The 25,641-nt window shown below is 40.8% G+C and overlaps 1 protein-coding gene across 3 annotated transcripts; it reads right to left on the bottom strand.

Annotated features, from left to right (window-relative positions):
* Positions 1 to 202: 202 nt before the first annotated feature.
* ENTPD3 (ectonucleoside triphosphate diphosphohydrolase 3) lies at positions 203 to 25,272 on the bottom strand. 3 transcript variants are annotated; one of them, XM_026098819.2, is made up of 11 exons: positions 24,688 to 25,272; positions 24,230 to 24,321; positions 21,429 to 21,549; positions 16,357 to 16,474; positions 13,411 to 13,561; positions 12,454 to 12,613; positions 10,047 to 10,277; positions 9,345 to 9,617; positions 9,130 to 9,240; positions 5,478 to 5,615; positions 203 to 3,682 (listed from the first exon to the last, which is right to left on the bottom strand). In XM_026098819.2, exons 2-11 carry the CDS (start codon positions 24,274 to 24,276, stop codon positions 3,449 to 3,451), a joined length of 1,584 nt encoding a protein of 527 aa, XP_025954604.1. In that variant the 5' UTR covers positions 24,277 to 24,321; positions 24,688 to 25,272; the 3' UTR covers positions 203 to 3,448. The 3 variants fall into 3 exon arrangements, with proteins under 3 accessions (XP_025954604.1, XP_025954605.1, XP_025954603.1); XM_026098820.2 differs by lacking the exon at positions 24,230 to 24,321 and adding an exon at positions 22,616 to 22,780 and having other exon boundaries at positions 24,688 to 25,271; XM_026098818.2 differs by lacking the exon at positions 24,230 to 24,321 and having other exon boundaries at positions 24,688 to 25,271.
* Between the last annotated feature and the right edge of the window lie 369 nt (positions 25,273 to 25,641).

Genomic DNA, 25,641 nt, shown 5'->3' with positions numbered 1-25,641 from the left:
TTAATCACTAGGGTTTCTTCATGGAAAATATGGATTCTGGAGTTAATGAGCACTCTTCACTCAAATCTCCCAGGATTAGTTTTGCAGCTTGCACATTTCCTTCCCCCAAAAAAGCATTTCAGAGATTTCTACCTTCTAACAAGAATAATTTGCCTACCGGAATGAAAATATTGGGCAAAAGATAAAAAAAAAAATACTTGGCTTAGCCTTTCACAATTTATTTTTATTTGTTTTCATAAGCAGACAGTAAAGAGTATAAAAAGATAAATAAGCTATAGTTTGTATATATTCCCAAATCCTCTACTGCTTGCTGACTTTCCCAACAAAATTGTTCAGTTCTGGAGGACAGGACAATATTACACGCATTAATGAGGTTCTGACTTATGCTCATGGAAGGACTTGGCTAAGATGACTGAAGTGATTAATATCTCCAGTGCCCCACCTCTCCTCCAAAAGTAACCACAGTACAAGCAAGGACAGACAAGCAGGCTGTGTGTCTGAGCCATGCTTTTTACCTTAACTCTAAACTGTAATCATGGTGCTGGCTCAGGAAGAAGCAGTAAGCTGAGGTGCTACAGCTGGCTGGTGGAAGCTGAACAGCTTCAGCTTTCCTGGCTGAAACTGACAGGAGACATAAGACTGAACACTAAATCAGGATGGGTATCACAGTAATACAGCACGAGGAGATTATATAAATAGGAAGAAGAGGGAACTAGTGAAAAAGGAAAACAGGAGGTAATGCAGATGCAAAGCTTTATTTGAACAGATGTTGGCTCTATCCCAACATATCTGGAAGTCCAAATTTTCAACAAATTTAGTTGTTCTTTAGCTGCCAGCTCAGACAAGTCTAACGAGGCTGTCTTCTAAGCATAAACCTGTTCTTTTGTTTTTGTAAAACCACACGTCTGAACAGCATTGCCATTTTCAAACATAAGAAAACAAAGCTTTTGTAGGGCAGGTAAATATCCCAGAATATCATTATCAGCAGATATTGGCAGTTGAAGAAAACATTTTAGTGCTCACATTCACTTCTTTCTGTAACTATCAGCTCCCCCTTTCCCCCTTAACTGCAGTTCCAGATCCAGCACACAGAAGATAAGGCTTTTATTTTATACTAACCTCTAATGTCCAGTACACTCTGAACTAAATTTTTATGGTTTATCATATGTAACCTGGGCACCACAGAGTACTTCAGCAGCTTGTAATACCTTCTGCTTTGTTTTCAGTACTGCTGCTCCACTGAGAGTGGCAAGTCACAGTAGTATACTGACAGGGAAGGAAAAAAAGGCCTCACTACCAATCCTCTGAAAAGTCCATTTAGTTCCTTTTAAATCATTTAGCAGCTTGTAAAAAGAAAATGGAAGCAATAACATAACACAGAAAGAAAAGATAAAATTTGAAAATATTATTCACAGGTAAAAATAATAGCCACTCTTGTTCTCCAATCTTATAACCTAATCAGTATGGGGAATAGGTGAAGCACGAATGAAAAGCACATGTGAAGTACAAATTCATAATCCAAGGTTAGTTTGAATTTTGAGTGTATGCATGAGCAAGTAGAACCCTTACATGCAACAAACCTACATGGAAACTACTACAGAGAATGCCTCATAAGCTTTAGGTAGTTGGCAGTATGCTGAATATGGCGATCTCCCTTTTAGTTTATACTTTCTCATAGTGAAAAGCTCAGTGCAACATCAGAGAGCACCTCAGAGAGCAAGGATGCAAGCAAGAGGACCTGCACATGGAGGGAAGCAATCCTGAGAGGATAGAGAGGGAGAAATATATTTAAGTGATTTCCAGAAGCTGTTTGTAGGAGATTTGGGGAAATACACTAGGTGAACAGAGCTCTGTGTAGGTACTGAATCTGAGCAACAGGGATGGTAGAAGGTGGGAAGTGAAGCCGAGATGCTCATTTCTCCTCTTGCAGGTCTTGAACAATACAATCATCCCTTCTTTCTGCTAAGTCCAAAGACATATTCCTCTCACAGCCTTACAGATCATATCAAGACAACAGTTAGAGAAATTAATGGAAGCACTGTACAAGAGGAAGAGATAGTAGATGACAGGGCAGGAAGCTTTTTCAAAGTTTAGTTCAGAAGTTGTAAAAACACATTCAGGTAAAAGGGATACTGATCTTGAAGGGCTCCTTAGGCAGCATGCAAAATTGTAGTCCTATGATTTAAGGGGATAAGAATAAGAGTTTTGGTGCAGAATGCCTGGGCTTTGAAGGAGGTCAGCTTTTCAGGGCATAGAAGCAGCAGTACTCCCAGGAAACCTTTGGAGTTAATGTCCTTGACAGAAGCATCTGCCTGGTAGACCCCAATGATGCTGAAGGATTGCTGAGGCCAGAGCAGTAGAAAGGCTGGTTGAGGCACTACAGCTTAGGACAGTGGCTGTGATTCTAGTGAATCTGTGTAGTGGATTCCTGAACCCACTACACAGAGCACTCTGCTGGCCCCACCTCGGCCTGCAGTCTGACTCCAGATCCTCTTGATCTTGAATGAAGCACTTAAATTAACTTTTGGCACACTCATGCTAATGCTTCAAAAGGTCCCAGGTCCAAGACTCTCTCCAGACAGTCAAAATAACATGTACAAGACACATCTGTACTGACTCTGACTGTCTGAGATCAGCAAAACATAGGGAATACAGGCCAATGTTTCAGTATGAGAAATTACAAAAAATGCTTCTGTGAAAGTTAATTTAAAAAAAGACACAAAAAAACTTGCATTCTGGAGGTAACTATGACATCTTTACAATTAGGTTGAGCTATTGAAGTGTGAAAGGATTTTGTTCCACCTTCAAAGCATATCTTAGGCACCATAACAGAGGCTCTCTGAGATCTCTATTGTACTAAAAAATAGAGTTCAGTTTCAACAGGGACTTGAAAGTCCTGAGGGGTGTCAGGAGTTTATTACATCTTTATGTAGTGGACCTCAATCCATTTGGAACAGCAATGAAAATTCTTTCACAGCTGTTCCCTGTTTGGGGTTGTTTTTAGTGTCAGCACAACAGATGGGAACAGCTGCCACATTGCCTTCTCCCACAACTCCTACTGACTTTAACTTTATCTTTGACCAACAGCCACCTTTGCCCAAATTCATCATCACTACAGTTGGCTAGTTAACACAGAGTTCATGGACAGAAATCAACACCTACCTGTCAAGAGAAGACAAATTATCCTTTATTGAGCAAAGTAGAGTATCTGTCCACATTTTCTCTGCTGAACTCTGGAAAAACCAATTTTACAGCAACAATTACCAATCTTTCAAAAGTACTCCAATTCACCATGTCACAGATGGCTTCATGTCTGTTGTCTCCTGTATTTATGTTTATGGTCCTCAAGATTTTTTGTCTGTCTTTATTTCTCCCTCAACTTTCAAAAATAAAGTTCTACATAACTTAATAGCACTGAAAGATTTCTAGAGATCTTTAAAAAGTTCATTCATTCTGGAGTAAATACTTGTTCAACATGACTGATGTTCTTCTGGTTACATGATACAATACACAAGTAAACAAGGAAGATAAGACATAACAATGCCATAGTTGTGAAGAAGAGGAGGAGCCCAGCGAACAAAGAAGGTTTCAGAGGTAACTGGATCAGCTTGCTTTCTGCTGGAATCATGTTGGTGAGGCTTAGCATGTAACCAAGTGACCATGCTATACTGCTGTTACCAACCTGAAATACAGATAAAAGTGTCTTACTCCCATGAACTTTAAAGTCAAAGACAATAGGTTCCAAAAGCTGAACAGCTGATGTTGCGAACTCTCTTTTAAATTTTAAATAACTGCAGTTCCTGAGGAATTTCTTGTTCCTGAGCAACCAGCTTTCCCAAACTCATCTGACTTTCCACCTTTATTATAGGTCATCCCACTCTTCTGATTTTCTAGATCTGGCCCAGATCTTGGCATTTGATTAAGGTTCTTTTCATTGGTTTGCATTCACTAACTAAAAGGAGATTTATGTTTGGCATAGGCCAAAAAAACCCAAAACAAAACAAAAACCTTGTTGATACATATTCTTCGAGGTGATTGTGCTTTTATATCTGGGGTAGCTTAATTGACCAGTTATGCTGGATCTTATTACCTTTAGTTCTTTGAGAGGCAAATCTAATTAAGAGGATGTGGCCTTATCTTTTATAAGTTCCATTTTATTTTAATGCAAAATTTAGGTGACAAACATGTTAATTTTAAATAAGCCTTTTGTTTTATTTTGCTAAATATTTTTGTAGTCTTGGTTAAATACAGAAGAACATTGCTGTATTTGGCCGCTCCTATCTGCTGGGGTCAACACAAAATTTATGTAAGAAACAAGGCAAATCCACCTCCCACCAAATTCATAATAAGGTCCCAAAGTAAACCATATGCTGATGTTCTGGTTGAAGGGCTGATCTCTGAACATTTTTCCAGAGCTGCTAATAGCTGTTCATCAGAGGAAAAAGTAAAGCAAGATAAACCTATGTGATTCCTTAGTGCACCAGTAACAAGAGTATGACTGTTCAGAAAATGCTGTTTATGATTTCTCAGTGACAGTTTGTCAGCAGGCCCTGCATTTAAGAACTTCTTGTATGAAGACTCACGGCCTATTCATTTGTTGTTCTTACATGCAAGCACTGAAGCACTTCCAAAGTCTGTATGAGATTACAATCTGGGACTGTTTTACAGTAAGACTCTGTATAGTAGCAGAGAGGAAAGGACAGCCTCACAGAATACCGTAGGGCATTTCCTGATGTAACAGCCAAGATCACATAGTGGGTCATGCCCTCTGACTCAGGAGCAAAAATTTCTTAGCAGCAGTTTCAGAATCGAGGTACAACCTCATCACAAGTACTCCAGTTCTTAGGAGCAAAATCCGGAGAGAAGAGAGAAATGTAGCAATTACATAGAAACATTGTTGTAAGCCTCCTGGGTCTGCCAACTGAAAGGCAGTACCCCACCAGCACAGGTTCTTATCCCAGAGTTCCAGATTTCAACACAGATGATGTGCTGGCTGAGGATGATACTGCCCCATGTCCTTATCACCACTCACCAATTACAACCCAGCTCTGCTTATTCACCCAAGGCTCCACCAGGAGATGGAAAAGTGAGAGTTCTTCTGTAGCTCTTTCTCCTGTCCAGCTCAGCAGAGTTAGCTCAAATTGACCTTGACTGGAGAGGTGTCCCAGGCAGATCGCAGCCCAGCGCAAGCCAGTACTTTAATGGACTGGGACAAGGTTTAAAACAGTATTATTTGACCCGTTCTTAAAGCTCTTTAAAAGGATCTACCATCACCAAATAATGTTGCAACCCCTGGAAGCAGCCTGGAATTGGTACTGAAGCTTGAAAAGTGTCTTTGTTTTATGCCAAATATTTGACAATCATTTACAAAAGCTGTCTACAACCATTATGTTTTTGTAGGCTGCTGCATCTTCTGTCTCCTTCTAAACTTCTTTGGATTAAAATAATAACAGTAAGAGGAAATGATTGTCACTCACCTCTTTTTGGAAATGTATCTGGGGCCAAGTTTCTGCATCAAATTTATAGCCATAGACAAGCAAGTAATAAATGAAGTGTGCTGAAAAACAGTAGGATCTAGCATATGTTTCTTCAAATTTAGGCAGCATAAACTGGAGCTGAAAACAAAAGGTTTCTGTAAAACATGTAAATTATGGCAAAGAACTCCTTTTGGCTTTTTATAAGTAAGAATACTTTGTATTCTAATTACAATTTATCAGCATTTCTCAGAAACATCAAGTAAAATTGCAGACAACTAGACATAAAGATTTGCAGTGAAAAGACCCTGACAGTGATATAGTTCATGTGGTAAAAAGTGATAATAAACATAAAACTGCACATAAAATATTGGGAATGTTATGGTTCCTAGATTTTCTATGTCATCTTTACAGCATTGTTAAATCTGTGGTAGTAAACTGCAGCCACAAATCTCTTTAAGAGGATCACAGACAGAGTCAACCTTGCATGTGGCAACCAGCTGTCAAACTCTGATGATGGTAAATTACAATAGGAAATGCACTAGCAAGAAATAAATACAAACATGGAACCAATCTGGTGATCTGAGGTACCTCCCTGCAAATTTAAAATAGGTCTGTCAATTTACTCGAGGTTCACAGTAACACAGCTGATATCAGAACAGGGCATGAAGAATGTTGCAGGAGTAAAAAAATAAAGTGTTAAGAAACCTCTATTAAATAAAGATGTCTGCAAATTACATAGCGTATGTTACATCACAGGACTGTGCATTTGATGGCAATTTTGGCCTGAGATGCCCATTTAGATGATGAATATTAGCTGTAATTCACAGGTCCGAGCAAAGGGCTTTGATCTCCCATGCTGCTCTGAAAGTGCTGTTGAGAATCCTAGCAGTTACAAGAGCAGGACCTGAATATCACAGCGTATACATAGCAGCCCATGAGAATGCTAGAAGTCATATACAGACACATTAAGCCAGCTGAAAAGTGAAGAATTGCTGCATGAAAGCAGTATGGAAAAGGTCATGAACTGGCAGCTGGGACAATTTGGTTTACTTGCTCTTCTTAGCAATAGAAATAAATAGAAAAAAGAGACTGCATTTCCTTTAGATTATCTCTGTGGGGACAAAAGTGAAAAATAAATCTGCTTTCCACCAGTACAAATTCTTCATAGCCAAGGATCACTCCCAATTAAGTCAATGGAAATGCTGGCATCAAGTCTGTCCTGAATGGGATCAGGTCACTACTTAGTACAATGAAAAGTCTAAGTACTTCTAGTCTTAACTGCGACAAAACCAACACTGATTTTTCCAAGACAATTTTCTCCCTTTAAAAGAAGTAGAATCTTGACCGTTAAAGTTGTCGTTACGGTTCTGCTTAAGACCTGTGAGACAATAGGCAGTCTCTCACACTCCTGCCCTAAATGCATGAGCAAAGTCCAACGGAGTGGCCTAGCACAAGCCTCTTGTTCTATCCAGTAATTACATATGAGATTGGATCCCACCTTAATCTGCCTAACAGCTGCACAAAGCAGATACCTACTTCAAACACCACAGACAGTACTGAAAACACTCCCTACTTGGTATATAACACATACAGTATTTTAATAAGTCCTTTAAAGAGATGGTAGTGCTTTCAGATAGTACCAGGAAGGAGTAAGAATTAGAAACCTGTAGCTTAGAACTATAAATCGATCAAGTACATCTTTAATGTACTATCTGTTATACCAGCAAGCTAGGCACAAATATAGGAAAAGAGCAGCTTCTGAAAAACATATCCATTTGTGGGCCACAAAAACTATAAGGATCTATCTTGATTAGTGCAACAGTGTTCAGAGAACTGAGTCCAAGGCTTCTTTATAGTGCTCTGCTCTGTGACAGAAAATGTTTCTTATCGAAAAGAAACAAAATCCCTTTATTTCTGTCAATACAGACAATTCTCTGTAGTCAAAGCAGAGGCCTGTTGCACCCATAAAAGTGAAAGCATACCAAGCAGAATTTAATTAGCATTATCTTGTTTTGAACTTAGACATTAGCACACTAATATAGCACAACTGATAAACAATGTATAAGCACTTTTGTACCAACCCATTAAGAACAGTAACAGGCCACCTGCCTTTTGCTAACTGTGCCTTGTGCTAACTGGGCAAGACCCCTGTCATGGTCTGGAAGCCTCTTCATCAGCTTGTGTGAACTTGTGTGAACTAGAGCTTGGTTCCTGGTGTCTCTTGTTGTGATGTACAGTTTAAATATCAGATAACAGCAAAGGCCTTGAACATGCAGACACTGGTTGAAAACAGAAGAACTGTAAATAACTCACTAGTGCTCACTTACTGGTCCCTGCAGCAGCCTAACCTTGATAGCTGGGAATGGACTGTTTTGGCTTTAAGAAGGAAGCAGCCGCTAAGCAAGGAGAAAAACAGCAGAAAAACAGGATAAGATATCTGCTATGGCCTGTGGAACTACAGCCCCATACCTGGGGCAGGTGTGTAATCCAGGAGGAGGCCAAGAGCTGGGAACTGTCTAAAAACTCAACTGTTTTTATAAAAGGACGAGATCCTGAATTTTGGGGGCAGGGCAAGATGCTCATTTCAATTCCTACTTCCCTCCTCCATGATCACATCAGCAACTAAGTCTACCAAGGACCTCAGGCATCAGTGCTAACTACACTGCATCAGCTCCAGGGTATAGTATGTTCACAGCTAATATAGGATACAATTGTTAAGTACTAATTGCTTTGAATACATAGTGATAATGTTGATAATGGGTGTGATTGACGGGTGTTGTTAATGAATGTCAGTCTAACAAAGTTTAAATTGGCCTGATTTGTCAGTCTTCTAAACACTTCCATCACAGCAATCTATTATTCCCCAAGATACATAAATGTACACTACATATATTCAGTTGCAACACCCCTTAATTCCTCTATGACATTTCAGCTGTACAAAGCTCAGAAACCAAAGGAGGGGAATGCACACTGTATGGGAAAGTGCGGAATAATGTCGAGGAGATAGACGATGGAAGCTAGCCAGACTGTTCTGTGGGAAAAGGAGCATCAACAGGGCATGTTGACCCATAGTCACGGAGCTGAGCCTGTGCCAGGGTGGTGCTGCACCTGGGCTTTGAATTGAGAATAACAATGAGCTTAACATGCTTATTGCGCATGTGTATGGTACACAAAAACTTCAGCTAGTGTCCCCCCTTCCCCTCCCCCCCCCCCCCCCCCCCGCCGTGTTCCTGACCCTGGACTGATGCTCAGCGGTGCCAGGGATCCCCCGCTCCATTATTGCCTCGATCGGGAAAATGCCGGAACACCCCCGTTTGGACGCAGAGGTAATAAATGCTCCATATCGACCATCGTATGCCTTGTGTTTGTGTATCCGTCCCTGCTGGGAGTCCAGGCGGTGCCCCTGCCTCACCCTTACACACACACTGCTTAGCCACATTTCACTACAGGCTGGAAACCTGGCTTAGAATTATGGGGAATATTTTTTCAAACCTAGTCCAAGGGTTAAGTATCCTAGAAATACTGCACATCTTGAAACATAGTGGGAAAACAAATGTTAAGGTTGATACAGACCTTCTAAAAAGTTTTGAGTAGTTCTTCATGTCATGCTCTTTTAATCTCCCTTTTACAGATACCCAAAAAAAGTACTCACCTGGACCCAGCTCTGTGAACAGAAAAACCACATGCTTGAATTGAAGTCTGCTAAGGAAGAGTGCCCAGATAAATTCAAAGCATTAATTGTATAGTAGAATCCTGAGAAAGCCTATAGAAGAGGAGAGGATGAAAGGCCTGTTATTTTCAGAAATACAGAAATCAAAAGCAAAAAAAAGATATGCTCAGAAAGAAATGCTGTGTTTGCAAACCTACCACAAAATTCCCTTTAACTTTTGGCTGATGGATTCCATTGAATGGGCACTCCCCTCTGTCTCTGCAAGCAGTGAAGTTAAATAGTAAAGACACCATCTCCTGGCACAGACCTGGGTCGCCTGTTCCATGGAATTTCACAAGCTGGTTTGGGTAATAATTTGCTGGTCTCAGAGACTGTGTGCAAAGGCTGTCACAGAAGTACTTCATTGTGAATGCAGTCTCATAATTCTGAGGGTAACATGGATTATCCACACTGGAACTGGCTCTTGACTTCTGAGGAAGGGCAATAAAGGTTACTCAGAAAGACTTAATCTGACATTTACTACAGGGATTTTTTTAAACCACGTATGCATGTATTCTTGTTCTCTGCCATAGCTGATCTTTACAACATTGCTGATCACTGTAATTCACAGACACTCCTTTCACAAAAAATTGCTGGCAATGTCAGCAAAATACTCACAGGGCTAGTTGGACCATTTCGTCAAACCATACAAAACTCGACCCAGACCTCAACAACTTTTTTTTAGCAAAGATGAAGATCTTTATGTGAAACCCAGGTTCACTTGTCTACAACTATGCACCACAGAGCTCTCACTGGGTTCTCTAAACTGCACCAAAAGGAAGAGACTACAAGCCCAGGAACCTTCTCAGAGAGTTAGTGAACACCTGCAAGAGCAGTATAGCAAAGATTCTTAAACTCACCTGAAGCAGCAATGCTAACAACCTTTTCTCAGCTTCGTCTCTCCCATAACACTGGAAGCTGTGAGTGTAGACATTGTAGTCATAACCATACAACTTCACCTGCAAGGTGCTATTGGGGTTATCCTGAAAGTCCTCTGGAATAAATGAAATTTGAGTGGAAGCTCCTCCAAGATCTAGTGCACCCATGGTCTCTTTTCTGTAAGGATGGACCCAGGTCCTCCAAAGGTTTCTCTACATATAAAAGCAAACAAACAAACAAACAAAAAAGACTAATTAGAAATGTCATCTGCTTGTTCTTTCTTCAAGCTTTTCAACTTTTTACTTATTTTTTAAAATATTTTTCCCCTCTTTCTCATTCACCCTTTCCAAGAAATCCTCACTCTGAGGAAAATATGCAGAAGTTTTTTTTTTAGATAAGAGGGATGTATTTTTAGAGTAAAATGAGCTTGAAAGATGGAGGAAGAAATGGGGCATAGCTTTGAACTCTGAAAAAAGCACAGCACAGTGATCAAAGCACTGAACTAGCCAGATCAAAATCTGCATTAGAATGCAAGGAACTGAAGTCTAGGTGCCTGTGAGATCTTGAACAAATCTTTTAACTTCTTCATCCGTAGAGTAGAATATTAAGAGTTCACACAGGATAATGAATGAGAAAAGAACGAAAAGTCAAATAAAAGCTCCATCAAAGTGAAAGGCACTCTACTAATTTCTACCAGCAAGAGTCTATCCAAAGCCTCCATGAAGAGTTTTATATTTGGAAGTAAATGGACAACAATAACCTCAAACCACTTCCAGTTCTAATGCAGAACAAGGACGCCTAATCTGCATATTTCCTTCACTGAAACCACAGTGGCAATAAGCCTGGTCCATTTAGCTAGCATTCTTCCCTATTACCCAAAAATATTAAAAAAAAAATCTGCATTTGATCTACACAATCACAGTGCAGAGTATTTTTTTTAATGATTATCCATCTCCGTATTTACTGTAATACCATTTGCTGAGGATGATGATATGAATGTATACATATGGCAGGAGAAGAGAATTTATGGGCTAGCAAACATACTTATGAGAAAAACCTATAATGAAAGATTCCCATTAACAGCCCCCTGGCAAAATTTCCCTCTTAGCCCATTGTCACAAGAATGGCTAAAAGTTTCTCTCTCCCACCTGTGATATTCAATACCCAGTTCTTCACACAGTTCTGCATACTGAGCTGGCTTTACAACATCTTGCAGTCCCTTCAAAAGTCCTTATGAATCCAACATAAGGAATTGGAGATTTTGACCATTAAAATTCATATGGTAGAAGACTGTTTGACACCACTCTGAAGTTCATCAAGTTGTCTTTGTTGCATGAAATGCATACAACGGGAAAAGCTCTCCCAGAATGTATAATCAGTTTTCTTAACTTTGTGAGAGTCAACAACACATTCACCATGAGCTATCGCTCAGATCACCAACATCTAATTCCTGCTTATAAATTGCCATAATCTAGCAGGAACTGCTCAACCAGGACAGCTTACAATACTCAAGTGTCTGCTGAATTTTCTTTCAAGCTAGCAAGACTATCTGGAAGAAATGCAATAAACACAAAAGACAGCACACAACTGCCATGAATGCAGATGAGTAGTTGCTGATGTCCTGGTACTGTTTTTACTGCAAATGAAGTTATGCTGATCATCTATATGTAAAAAAAGGGATCTTTTTCCAACACATTTTATTCCCTCTCCACTATGAAGCACCTGAGTGATGCTACTCTGAGTTAAAGGAGCAGCGTATCTTTATGTTGGTATAGCTTTCTCCACACAAAACAGGAGGACCCATTAACCCAACATCCTCTCCCAGGTCTAGACAGGACAATTGTTATCACCATACACTGCTCATAATCTGCAGTTTTTCAGCAATACTGGAATGCGCTACATGATGATTTCTGGCTCAGCTGAGGCACATTTGGCCGTGCCAACTCAACCACCTTCACCATCAGCTTAAGACAAATCAGCCAGCTTTGCCTAATGGTTTGGAGATCCCTAAGCAACACAGTCCCTTGACCAGTAGAGCTACGGGAACAGCAACCACCTGCATAAGTAACAAAAAAGTGGGTAAGAACATCTTTAACTGGCACCACTGTAAACAAAGTCAAGAATTGTCATACTTTAACTCTACCAATACATTTAAGAGCAATACAACTTCTGTTTCTCTGAAAGGTATTAGATTTGTCATTTAGGAAAGAGTTCTTTTCTATGGATGAACTGTTTGCTTTGTTCCATTACTATCACAAAAAAAAAGTTCTATACTTCAATGGGAAATGGAAGTTACAGCTATGATGTTTAACAGGCATCTCCTCTGTTACTTTTCATTTATAACAAAAATAAGAGTGAAGAGAAAAGCATGCAGGTTTTTCCACACACCTCTAAGAAATTGCCCATTAAATAGTTGGCTGTTATCCATCCATACAGCCCTTCCTCTGGCCCAGTTATGATTTGTGCACCCCTAAATTCAAAGGGCTGTGCTCTGAAGTAGTTTTGAATGCTTGCAAGGACTCCATTGGCTGCCGTTTCATTTTGCAACCTAAGCAATTCACAAAACATGAGACACTAAGCATCTGGAAAGGCAATACCACGTTTATTGTTCACCAGCTAGCAAGTCAAGAAAATTCTTTCAATCACCTAACAAAAATTTAACATTGTTTTAACTGAAAAGGGAAGCTTACTATAGGGAACAGCCCAGCCAAGTATCCTGCATCATTTCACCAAGCAACTCCCTCACTACATACAAACTTCACTCTTTACCGTGCAAATTCTTGGGGATTTCGTTTCTCATATATACGTTTATTTTTAGTGAACTGAGCGCTTATATGACAACTCCTGGCTAAGACAGTACTACAGCCTTCCTTCCCCCTCTGTTTAGCCACAGAACAAACAGAAACACACAGTTTGTGTGCCAGGCCTAAAGTCACAGACAGGCCTCAAAACCCACATTACAGCACGTTTGCACTCAGAAAACTATGTGGTGTCTAGCTTTAATCTGCTTTTGTTGCCCTCAGATGTGCACAAATATTGTCTGTTTACTTAACACTGGATTTAAACACAGATGCAGAAGGGACAACTCTTGCTAGTGTAATTCTACAGAGAAGAACTCTACAGTGTAAAGCAAGTACTTCTCATTATAGCATGAGAGAGGATTTTTATACAGCCCTGTTTTCCCTACCAAAAAGCTCATTACATTAAGTTGGCTGGGCTCCATTTTGTTTTGAGATGACCAATTCCCAATGAACAGAAATGTGTCCAATACATTTTTCACATTCTAGTTTCACAAGCTGCTGTTCTAGTATATATATACTGGAGTTCAATGAGTTTCTACTATACCTCAGTAGTCGCATGCCAGCTGTAGCCCCCAGATATGCAGAAGTATTTTTATGCAGGTGAATTGGGATTCTCTCCTTGACTTTATTCAGACAGTCATCAAAAGGTTTGGCAAGGGCTCCAGGGTTATTCTCATAGCTGGATATGCCAGGGCCTGAAAGAGAGCAAGCAGATTGATTTCACTGTGCTTTGCCAGCTACAAATTAGTCCAAATTAGCAAACAGGTGTTAAGAGAAGGCATTTCCCTCTTTCCTCTTGTAATTGCAAACAAGAACAGAATGGTTGAAAAGTATGAGTGCTTAAGGCATAAACTATGTAGTGACAAAGCTGTGCAAGTTCCTGAGAAGATACTTCCAGACTGCTCTCCTGTGTTTGAATGTGTGTGTAGACATATATACCTACAGTATCTACATATAGTAACATACATACACAGTATAACCACACAACAACACGATGACAGCAGTGCTGCATTCATGAGGAAAACAGGTTTGCTCCTAGCAGATACTGTAGAAAGTAAGATGTCTAATGGATGGAAAATTTCTCTGACCTGCAGAGGTATAGAGAACCCCTCCTTCCACAACCTAAGCCAAAGGTTCCCTGGTTTGTTTTACCACCACTGATGTGGGTACCATGACACCTCCACAGGTCACTGTCTTCAACTGGAGATATAATAAAGAATCTTCTGCAAGGAATTGCTGGTGAAATTCTAAGATGCACAAGGATGCCTTTTGAAGCCATAGAGGTCCAAGTCGAGGTTGGTGTGTGGACTTCTAAGAATATCAAAAATATCCTTGCCTCCAAATATCATGCATGAGTCTCACACCTTCCTGAATAAGGTATATTTGAACAATTAACATCAAAGTCTTTCCTCCCTTGCTCAACAGTCCAAGGACCAGCAGGACTTAAACAAAATATTTCTCTAGCATTTTTGGAGGAGGAGAATAAGTTAGCTTCTCTGTGCATTTTTCTCACACCAGAAGCCCTAAGGGCAACATTCCTTTGGAGTCAAGACATGAGCAAGCAAAGCGCATCCACTGCTTCGGCAGCCAGGCTGCCTTGCCTGTAGTCTGTAAGGATACACCATCAGGCACGTGTCAGTACATTTCTGCTGTGCATGTGTAAGTTTGTATTTCTTTCCTTACTGTTCTAAAATTGCTAAGGAAGTCCACATGTGTATTTAATGATGATGATAAGACATGTTTGTACTGTTAAGAAGCCATTGCCTTCTACTCATCTACTAGTCACTTACAGACATTACATCTCCAGCATCCATTTCCAGATGCTAACTGGGACATAAGGTTTTGCATGACCATAACCAAGAGAGAAGGAAATGAAGAAATTCTCCTCGAATGCCAGAGTTATTTTCAGAGGTGAACAAAATTTGCACTGAGACTTCCTGAGCTGCACGCCTCCCTCCCCCCTATCCCTCCCCCACCATCTAACCTTGCAAACCCAAACCAGTACACTAAAATATCTCTCCATATGGTTTTGCAGCATCCAAGTATTTTTCACAAGTCTCTTTCTTTTGTTTTTCCAAACAGGACTTTCTGCTTTCTATAGACCATTGCTAAAACTTGGAGTGTGGCATAGCTCGAAAGTGGCTTCCTAGAGAAACACTGTAATGTGACCTTTGCCTAAACACTGCGCTAGACAGTGAAAGTTACAGTTTTAAGCACTTAGTTAAACAAGCAGCACTGCTGAAGCCAGTATCTTAGAGGATGATCTAAAGCTCATTTTAATCAGAGTGGCAGAACTTATGAAGCTTGGCTTCCTGCAGAAATCCCTTATGGCATAGCTACTGTTTAATAATGTGAATTTTTCTCCCCTGCCTGGCCACCTATCTTCATGAAACATGTGAGATTTGATAATATTGAAAGCTTAGTCAAATGTCACTGAATTTGACTAAGAGATTCAGAAGTTATTATAGAGGAATCCACAACATACTATTAGAATATATAATCAACCATATCAGAGTCTGAACAAATGTCAGTCTAGTCTAGCATCCTCTCTCCAGGAGGAATCAATACAAAACTTCAGAGAAACGAACAAAGCAAGTAGCCAGTGGTAATTCTCCTGGGAGATCCTCTAACAGTGCATAACTACAGGTCTTCCTGAGTCAAAGGCCAAACCTGCATATTCACATTTAATACAACTATCATCTAGGCATTAGTCTGCTTTTTTTTTTTTTTTTTCTCCCTCTATGACATCCTATCAGAAAGATTTCTGCAATTTAGCTGTTTTAAGTGATAATTTTATTAGACTTTCCCTAGTTCTCCAGCATGGAGAAACTTCCTGTTCACCTTCTGCATGCCTTTCATAATTTGAGGTCTGGCTCCATATTCCCCTCAGCTTTGTCTTTCAAAGTAATCACAGAACAATTCTAAATCAACTGCATAAACCTTGTTTCTCTAGGTAACCTGACTAAAACTGCAAAGATTTTTTTTAAACATCACTAAAACTTCCATAAAATAAAAACTAATTTGTCGAACCATTATAGTAGAGCTAACATCCATTTTTGCCCCCATAAAAATTAATAGTGAACATCTCACAGGGGCTGAATCCCCACTCATCTCAAAGTCTTTTTATTCAAAACTATTTTTACGTGTATTTTACACCTGTCTTTTAAAAGAAATTAATTCAAGGCACAAGAACTAAACATTTACAGGGCCTAATTCTCTGCAGATCGAATTCTCTCTGCAACATTCTTCCACTGCAGTGGAGTAAACCAACTTTAGCCATAATTTCCGTTCTCCAGTGGAGATTAGGGGAACCTGCTGAATCAGCAGGAGGAGAGCTGATCCTGAGTAAGACAGCTATAGATACAGTCATAACAATTCTTGCTCCCCAGCACTGAAAGGGGAACAAAAAAAAAAAAAAAAACACTACAAGTTTTCAGATAATATTTTCTTAAAGGCTAGAAAGAAATAAGGAACAGCCAGCTGAGCTCACCTTTCACACTACACTTGAAGATTTGGCTTACTACTCCTGTGTCATTTTCTTTTTCTGCTGGCCATTCATACACATAGACTGTAGTCCGAGACGATCCAGCATCAAGCACTATTCCATACTGGGGAGAAAGAATAATACATTACATAAAGAAACAAAGAGTGACAGCTTACATGTCCACACGCAGCTGTATTTCTTTGCTTTTCTTCCTTTAGGAAGGGAATGCATAGTACATTTACAAGAGACATTAATCCTAGTACTAGGTGCTTAGACATGAATCCCACACCAGCGCACAGAATGAATCTGGGTGCAAAATGAGGAGTATACTATGTATCTTCAATACTGGATTGAGTGGAAATGAAGACCATTAATCTTTCAGCATCAGGCTCAAAATCCACACCAATACATAAGTAACACCATGCTAGGACCTCATTTTGCAGCAACCTGCATTATTCTTATCCCAGCTACACTCACTGGACACTGAAGGGTTGGATACCTAAGCAATGGCATTAGATCCAAGGGTGCACAAGGGTTCTTAAAGCCACAAGAAAGAGGTAAAGTGTGTAACAGTCTGCAAGCAGAATGATGAAACAAGTCTGATTCCTTTCTAATTTCCCCATAAACTCTCCCTCTGAGTGACTTAGGCAGTCCATCTGTGAGCCTACCACTAAAATTAGTTTGTGAAAGACAACACTGAGGGAAAGAGAATCAGTATTATTCCAAGTTTATTGACGCGATAAATAAGAAATATTTAAGTGATCTGCCCAAGGTCACAGAGCTCTCTGTGGTATTAAAACACAGGTTTCTCCATCTCAGTCTAGTGCCCACCAGATCAGTCTTCCCCCCTTTTCTGTCTTTTGCAGCAGCAGAGCACTCAGGTAATTGGGAAGGCAAACTGCCTGAAGGAAAGTATTTTGAAAGCAGTAATTTTACTTATCCTCTTTGCGTTCCTTGAAAGTAAGTTTAGCTGTCCCCCTCCTCCCAACTCACCTTACTGGTAGGAAACACACTAAAAAAAAAAAAAAGACAGATGTCCAGAAAAAGTATCAGCCTGACCATGCTGAAAAATGAGAGTCTCCACCTGGCTATGAAGCAGTAAGAGCAGCTGCAGCAGGCCTATGAATTTCATCATACTGCCTCCCTGCAGAGCCTCAAATCTGACCGAGAAAGATCACTGCTTTGGACTTCCACACCTCATTAGTTACCAGCTTCCCACTGCTTCCAACTGTAATCCCCCAAAGTCCTGCCCCGCTAAGAATTACCAGCAATACCAGTCTCTAATCTATTTCCCAGAGGACTGTTAGATAATGAAAATTTCATTCATACTTATCTAGACCGTGTTTAACCTGATCAACTAAAAGGTGAAGGACTCCACAGATAGGATCAATCCACTAAGCCATCAGGTTCCATTCAAGGCACTGCTTTAGCAAAGATACTTTAAGTGTATTCCCCCTCCTGGAAAGGTATTGCATCACATTGGCTTTAGACAGATGAGCATTCTGAAGATGCATAATACAGTAATGGTATATCTACTCAAAGGCTATTAATTAAATCTAGTCTCAGTCAGCTCGAAGTGCCAAGCATAAGCTTTTAACTTTGCTATTTCTAGTGCTAAGTATCATCCCCATGTAGACCTGGAAGATAACCGAAATATGCCACCAAAATATTTCCCTTAGCTAATGTTATGTGGCTTTTTGACCTATTTCCATCTTCCCTCCCCAATATGTATCGGCATTTCTCAAGCTGCTGCCTTAAAGTAACAGATTTCCAACCCAAAGAGTAGTGGTATGTTTATCTGAACCAATGTATAACTAATAACTTTAGTTTCCTACTCCTTCTCTCATTTTTCCTATAGTCTCTTATTCCCTTTCCAAAAGAGGTTCCTTTTAAAAGGAGTCTTGGCCAATTTCAAGCTAACTCTTGAGCTGAGAAGCTTCATCTCTCATCACTGTGTGAACTGGTCCATGCGGCCTCATGAGGTGGTGATTAATGAGGAATGTGCCAGATATGGGAACTAAGATGAGTCTTTAATAAAAAAAAAAAAACAACAGAAATGATGGAGGATGCAACATTTCAAGAGGGGGAGAGAATTCTACATGCCTTGTCTTAGGCTGCTACCTAATAAAAATTGGCTGAACTAGAACGCTCTGGTGATGTTACATTTCAGTCCAAACTGCAAATCAGATCACTTTTGGCTGCCCTTTAAGGACAAGCAATGCTCTCTTGCTTTAAAATGCACTGAGTTGGATAGAGAGCAGAGGAAAACACTTATCCTGGGCCAGCAGCTATTAAAGAACAGAATAACTTTTTCTCCCTCCTTTCCCCTCTATTTCAATTTTTCCACTGCGAATCTCCGTCATCTCTAGTCAATCACCATTAGAGAGGGATGAAGCCTTGGGGATTTCCTAATACCAAGTTGCATCATCTAGTCAATGGACTAGATTAGGGAGGCAACATTAACCCAGAAAAGTTTCGGAGTTCTGTTTTCTTGACCAGTAAAAATAAGAAGGATGAAAAAAGTGACCTGAAGGAAAACACTGCTTTTTTTCTATCAGTCACTGGATGGCTTTTACTGTTGCCCAGGGTTTCTGCAACACCAGAGTGACCATATTGCCTACAGCACAAAGTAAGTGTACCACTTCACTTCTTGACAGAATATTATGATTACTGCACACGCTTATCAGAAGCTAAATAAAGAGCAAGGCAGTGATAAACCAGACTCTGTGTCTCTAAAGGTACATTCACGCATCATTTCCTGGCTGCAGCTGGGCTGACTGCAGAAACAGCTACACCCCACACTGTCAATTATTTGTCCTTCCCCTGCAAGAGTGTACCCGTCTGTCCACTAGCATAACTGCTTGCGTAAACACTTCTAAACTCTTTCAGAGGAAGATTTATGCTGTTCAACTCAACCAAATCTAGTTGCAGCCAAAATGCGTAGAGATATTCATATGAACAGCTTTGTAAGTACGCCTTGAAGAGTATTAATCTCAACAGTGAAGCAGAAACAAGCCCCAGGAGTAATCACATCTTCGGCTTGAATACCATAGCCATAGGAGGACATACAGCTGCAAACCCTTACAACCCATTTACAGTTCTGGACTTCTTCACAAGCCTTGTCACTAAAGGATGTTTATGCTCTCTTCATCACTCTTCTCACTTTCCAGTGTTTCAATGAGTTACAAGCTCTTTCAGTGCCTCAGCCTCATGCACAGGGACAGGTCCTCCCTTCGCAAATTATTGGCTGAATCTTCAGATAGCCCAACCACCAAGGCACCAACTTATTTAATTTAGCAAGAACACATACAAACATCAGAAAATGTATCGCTTGTGCCACAGCAGAATGAATCTGGATGCTCTCAACCTGTGTTCCGGAAAGAGCTATTATGCCACAGCTAACACAAACTCTAGTCATCCTACAAGTTTGGTTTCATGGGGAATAGCCAGAAGCAGAAGGACAAGGCCACTTAAAAAGAGGAAGTCTGTTTTCATCATGTTATGGCCATTATTATTTTATTTTAAAGCAAACACAAACTTCACGACACAGCCACTTCCAAGCTCCATCACATCAGCTAAGCATTAAGGAGGTTTGCAACTGGCATACAAAGATCCTCTTCTACTCCTGAAGAATTACTTCTTGCAAATGTTAACCATTCACTGAGGACTACACTCAGCCTCTCAGGAATCAAACACACAGCCCTGCATATCAGCTGGGAATTACAGAGTTGGCAGGCTTACAGCCCTGAAGAAATCCAAACCTAAGGCATCTAGCAAAGAAAAGGATAATCCTCCTCCAGAACCAGTCAGTCATGAAACTTATAATTCAAGAAGCATATCTGCCCTGTCTAAACTTGCTCCAGATGGTCAAGGTTGGCCCAATATTTGCTCAAAGAGCAAGGTAGGCAATTTTGTCACTCTGAACATGAAACTGAACGAGCGCCCAACATCACAAGTGGTGTGTAGGCTGTCCTTGAGACAGTGGCCTTAGCCTGCATGTCAGTCCAGTCTCGCCTTGCAGCAAAACTGGCAGGATGTAAGGCTGCTGTAAGCAAAGATTTTGGGCACAACAGGTAGCGAACAGGGAGTCAGTGTGTCCCCATACAAGGTCCCAGCACACACACCCTGCCACATCACACAAACACACAGAATGATTATCAGAATACAGTTTTTAGCCCACTGTCCAACTCATGCACGAAAAAATAATCTAGACAAAGCCAAAGATGTTCATAATCCCACAAGGTGTGATGAGACATCAGCCTATGACTGTCAACTTGTGAACTATCCAGTTAAATGCATACAGGGATGGAAAGGTAGAAATGATTTCAAAGAAGTATGTGACAAGATTTATATGCTGGTAGCTACAGTGGGCAAAACACAGGACTCAGAATGCCAGACTGCATAGCTTCTCCAGAAGGCTAATTTCTATAGCCTTGTCTTCAGTTATATGCATCTCTCATTGTATAACCTGCACACATACTCTAGCAGCACAAAACAAAGCTTGAACCTACTTTCCAAAGTACTTTAGTTTATCTTTTTCAGTTTGTTCTGCCCCTCCTCATGAAGCTCCTTTGCTTCTGCTAACACGCAGCAAGTCCAAACATGTGGTAAATCAGAAAGTGCACATTTACAGCCCAAATGCTTTATGATCCACAGGAGCAGTTCACAAAATTTCAGCATAAACCTCCTAGCTGTGTTTGGGAATAGAATTTCAACTCCAGGTATTGCCTGCTTCACAATTATTTACAAATTACTTCCAATCCCTGGCAAAAAGAAAAAAAAACAGTGGCATTTTCTTCTTGTTTGGCCTTCCAGTCTTGTAGAAGACAGTATCTAATAGCCATCATAGACAGGGAAGCAAGAAACGCTTTTCCAGTTTTGCCACTGATTTACTCTGTGATTTTGGCTAATTCTCTTTTTCTCTCAGCCTCAGTTTTCCCATGACAAAGATATGATGGGACATTAATTTGTGGCTGTAAACTCATTTGAATCACCACATAAAATATAGTTCAGAAAGGATTATTATTAAATATCAATTCAAAACATCATTCTCCTTCCTTATGCATTTTAAGACTTACCTTAGGTCCTGGGGAGAGGTTCTTTTGCTGGTTTATCTGAATCACAGCAAGAGCGATGACAAGAACTATGCTAAGAAGAAAGAATACCTGGGCAACAATACTTGGAGTTTTGGTGAGCATCCTGAAACAACAAAGGAAACATTTAAGTCATATGGAAGCATTCAGTGATTCTATCTCAAAAAGCTAATGCCTTAAGCCCTGAATCAGTTGAGATTCCTCCTAAAATCTCAAGTTTCATCAACTAGATAATGCTACAAGAAAATTCTACTTTCTCTTCAACAACTGCCTAGTGTTTTACCATCACTAGCTCGTCCTTATCCAGAAGGGGTGTGTCTATATTGTCATGCTAATGAATGCCAGATTTCACCTTCAGGTGCCAGTCTGCTCAGTTCCCACAGTGCCTGCATGTAGATGCATGCTCACCGTCTCCCATTGCCTCAGGAAACAAGGGCGATGGACAGGCTGGGGCTAGTGCACACTCAACCATCCCATGCACACATGTAACATGGACAAAGCCACAGCCATGTAGACACAATGCTGGCAGCTGCTTAACACAGCTGGACGTTCCTGCCAGAAATGTAAGGTCCATGTCTATAATGAATACAGGCTGCTTTAAAAAGGAACAAAAGATGTTTTTAAAACTATAAAGTAGGTATTTTTCTTCTAAAGTGTTCATGAAATAGGTTTGTGTGTGTATTAGTATGTGCGCATATATATACAGAGCCGATTATTATCACTGTGCACTACTCAAAAGGTATAATGTATACAGTTTAACCCACAGATCTTGCCATGAACAGTACTAAATCTAAATAAACCTAAAGTGTAGTTACGCTAAACAAACCTAAAGGTGACATGAAATGTACACACTGAAGATAAGGCTGTCCATATGCTCCTCTGGAAAGGTTTTCTAGAATTCAAGTATGTTTTCGGTTTCCTGTAATTTCTATTAATCCTTTACTTTTGCATGTCCCTGGCCAGACAGCTCTTTACCCCAAAAGGCATTTCAGTACCTCCAAGTCAGAAAATTCTTATGCTCCACAGGGGTTAAGGAAGGAAGAAGTGGCTGGTGGGAGATAGGAAGCTCAGAAGTTTCAGAGACACACAAAAGAGAACTTCGCTGCCTTTCTTATTTGCAGAAAACAGTTATTTTGACATAGAAATACCAGGAGAGATCATGCCAGCCTAACCTAATTCCCATCTCCTAATTCTTCAGTGCTGTTGACAGAGTATACAGGTGGTTGTTCTGGGTCACCCTGCTCCCGCAATTGCCGATGCCAATCCATTCTAAGCACAGGAAGCAAAAGGCGCTCTATTCTCTATGGCTGTAGCACACTGAGTCAGCCACGTTGTACCTGCAACACACAGTCAGCCTCCTTAGGCTCCAACCTGAGCTGGAGAGCTGAGAAAGACAGGCAGAACAAATGCTGCTATACACAATTTCCATATTCTAAACCCCGTGAGTACTTCGGCCTTTGTAACCCTGGTCCGATATCTACGTTCACATTCAAAAGCAGCAAGTTACTTGCTTTGCTCTGGGCCTGCCTTCACTCTGAGCGAGCTCTGCCCACTGCTGCTGCTTTCCTTCCCTGTTTGCTAATTTCCATTGTGAAGTCTAGCTCAGATTGGCTTTTGGAAACTCACTTCAGCCTGACACATCTCACCTCCAGAATGAGATTTTTAACATTAATCAACTCCCTTTCCCAATTCATATACGCTCCTCATTTACTGCCAATCTACTCTTCCATCACTGTCTTTTCCTTGCTTAGTATTAACTTCATTATCTTAATCATCAGACATCTGTGAGATAATTATCAGGCTGCTGCCCAGCTATGTTGATGATTAATTTACTGCTGTCCATCGCTTTACTATCCTGAGGCATTCAAGCATAACGTACACAATACATGAAAGATAGTAAAAATAAATTTCATTCTACTAGAAAATCTGTTAACATCTAAAAAGGATTCTCACCAGAATCTGAGGATGATGTCAGCGCATACCAATCAAAAGCATTCATACAGATCAATTAATTTTCAAAAAGAAACAGCAGATTTTAACTATACATCTAAGAATAACCATCTTGATAAAATACCCGTCTTTGGGGGAAAAAAAAAAACCTCTTTTTCTTTAGCTTGCAAATCTGTACACACTTTCCATGATCACAGGATTATCTATAATTGAGAAGCAACTGGAAAAGTATCAGTATACTACCTAATATATACCATTCTCTCCTGGATCAAAGCACTGACTTTCAGTGCAGGAAAAGGCAAGCGATTATCAGAGTTTTACTCAGGAGAAATGAGTCTTTGAGAAACTAAAGCCTTACTAAAGAGCAAAGCAATAATCATTATTACGCTATTAACACTTAAAGACACCTGCTGAAATATTTTCTGCTACATCCTTTTATCAGGGAAAAATTGAAAACTTATTTTATTGACGTTCTTATGTGCTTCCCTGGTCCTGGGATTTGGCTTCATCAGTGATGTTTCACTTTTCAAAAATCTTTTTGACAGGGAGGATATTCATCATACGATCTTGGCAAACAAGAAAATTTCAACAGAGATTAAACTGTAAATCCCGATTTAAGCAACTGCCTTTGTGTCAGGACACCTTACATGCCATGCCCTCCTGAAGTCATCACACAGCTGACATCTAGCCTATCTGAATCATGTGAGATGCTCTAAGATTTCACGTAACTGGATCAGAAGCACAGAGCTGTATTTTACCTTCAGCTACACTCACTTAAGTTTCACACACATAGTAGAGAACATGGGTAACAGGAAAAATGGGTAAGTAACACTTACCTATTCACTGAAATCTGTAGAGATATAGAGAAGTTTATCCAGTCCATGATTTAAGGAGTTGCAGAATTATAAGTAACTCTAAGTTGCTGCATCTGTTGGCAAAAAGCCAACAGACACTTTAAAAGAAGTTTTTAATGAATAAAAAAGCAGCTGCATTATTAAAACAGCATCACCCTGAAGCAAGAAACAGCATAAATACATATAGTTTTCACACCCCATTAAACTAAATACAGTGGACCACACAGGAATTTATTGGAGGATCATTTTCTACACCTTCAGGCAAAGCGAATGCCTACCTGCAAAGGAAAATTGAAAACCGAAGAAAAACGTCTTCATGCCATCAGCATTTTGAATTTGGCTAAGTTAAATATACATCTGTATCAATGTGCATATTATATGCTGAGATTCCTTTTTCCAAGTTACTTCAAACATCAAACCCACTTATTTAAAGTACTAACCTGTTTGTTCGTATGGCAGATGGGCAAGCACCATAAACATCTTCCTTCAAACTATAACCGGAGAGATATAAATACATTAACATTTATTTTAGCAGTGGTCTGCAGGCGACTGCTTTTCAAGTGTTGCCAAAAAAAAAAAAAAGAGTTTTTAAAACCCTCAGTAAAAACCTGTGAGCAAGTTTCACACGGCTGTTCCACTTAGAGAGCAGCCGGCCGAAAAGAAGGGGACCTTCCTTCGGAGGAGTAAAAAAAAAAAAAAAAAAAAAAAAGTAAAACAAACACGTTCCCCACACGGGTACTAAAATTAACGGTTGAATCGCAGAACTCTTCCCCCCTTATTCACCGTCCCGGGTGAGAGAGCTTCGCGCACTGCTTGCGACTTGCGAAAAAGAGAACGCGCGGAGCTCTTCCACCCCCCCGCACGCGGCGGCCACGCACAGGCGCTGCCAGCCACAAACGGCTCCCCAACGGCCGCCGCGGCGCGCGCGCACCCTGCGCCCCTGAGGGCGGCGGCCGCTGGGCGGCAGGCGGGGGAGAAGCCGCCCCTCCGCGCGCACCCCGCGCCCCTGAGGGCGGCAGCCGTTGGGCGGCAGGCGGGCAGGAAGCCGCCCCTCCGCCTGGCCGCACCCCCCGACCTTTCTGCCCGCAGCCTGCCCGCCCTGCGCTGCTTCCAGCCCACCTCCCAGCCTGGTCCTGCAAGCCGCGGCTCCCCCTCCGCCCCGGGCTGGGGAGAGAGTGGGGGGCTCAGGCTGAGTAGCGGCAGTGGGGACCCCTCGGGGCGGGGAGGTGGCGGCCGCGAGCCCCTCTCACCCTAGGGGAAGGGGGGAGCCCCTTGGCAGGCTCTATCTAGATATAAAGCCCCCCAAAACCCCTTGGAAGTAAAAAGTCTGGATGCTAAAGATGAAGGTGAATCAATTCAGTGGGAGAGGTCCACGGTGCGGGGACACATTGGAA

This window comes from Dromaius novaehollandiae, chromosome 2, assembly GCF_036370855.1.
Source record: "Dromaius novaehollandiae isolate bDroNov1 chromosome 2, bDroNov1.hap1, whole genome shotgun sequence".
NCBI lineage: Eukaryota > Metazoa > Chordata > Aves > Casuariiformes > Dromaiidae > Dromaius > Dromaius novaehollandiae.
This window is presented reverse-complemented; position numbering and strand designations above follow the sequence as displayed.

What these genes read in the sequence shown, in the direction of transcription:
- ENTPD3 (XM_026098818.2), bottom strand. Translation starts at nt 24,770, where the DNA reads ATGTTAATGTATTTATATCTCTCCGGTTATAGTTTGAAGGAAGATGTT. An exon ending in ACCTCTCCCCAGGACCTAAG is followed by an intron (nt 16,475 to 21,428) that starts GTAAGTCTTAAA and finishes CTTTCTCCCCAG; the next exon opens with TATGGAATAGTGCTTGATGC. An exon ending in GCTGGCATGCGACTACTGAG is followed by an intron (nt 12,614 to 13,410) that starts GTATAGTAGAAA and finishes TGAATTGCTTAG; the next exon opens with GTTGCAAAATGAAACGGCAG.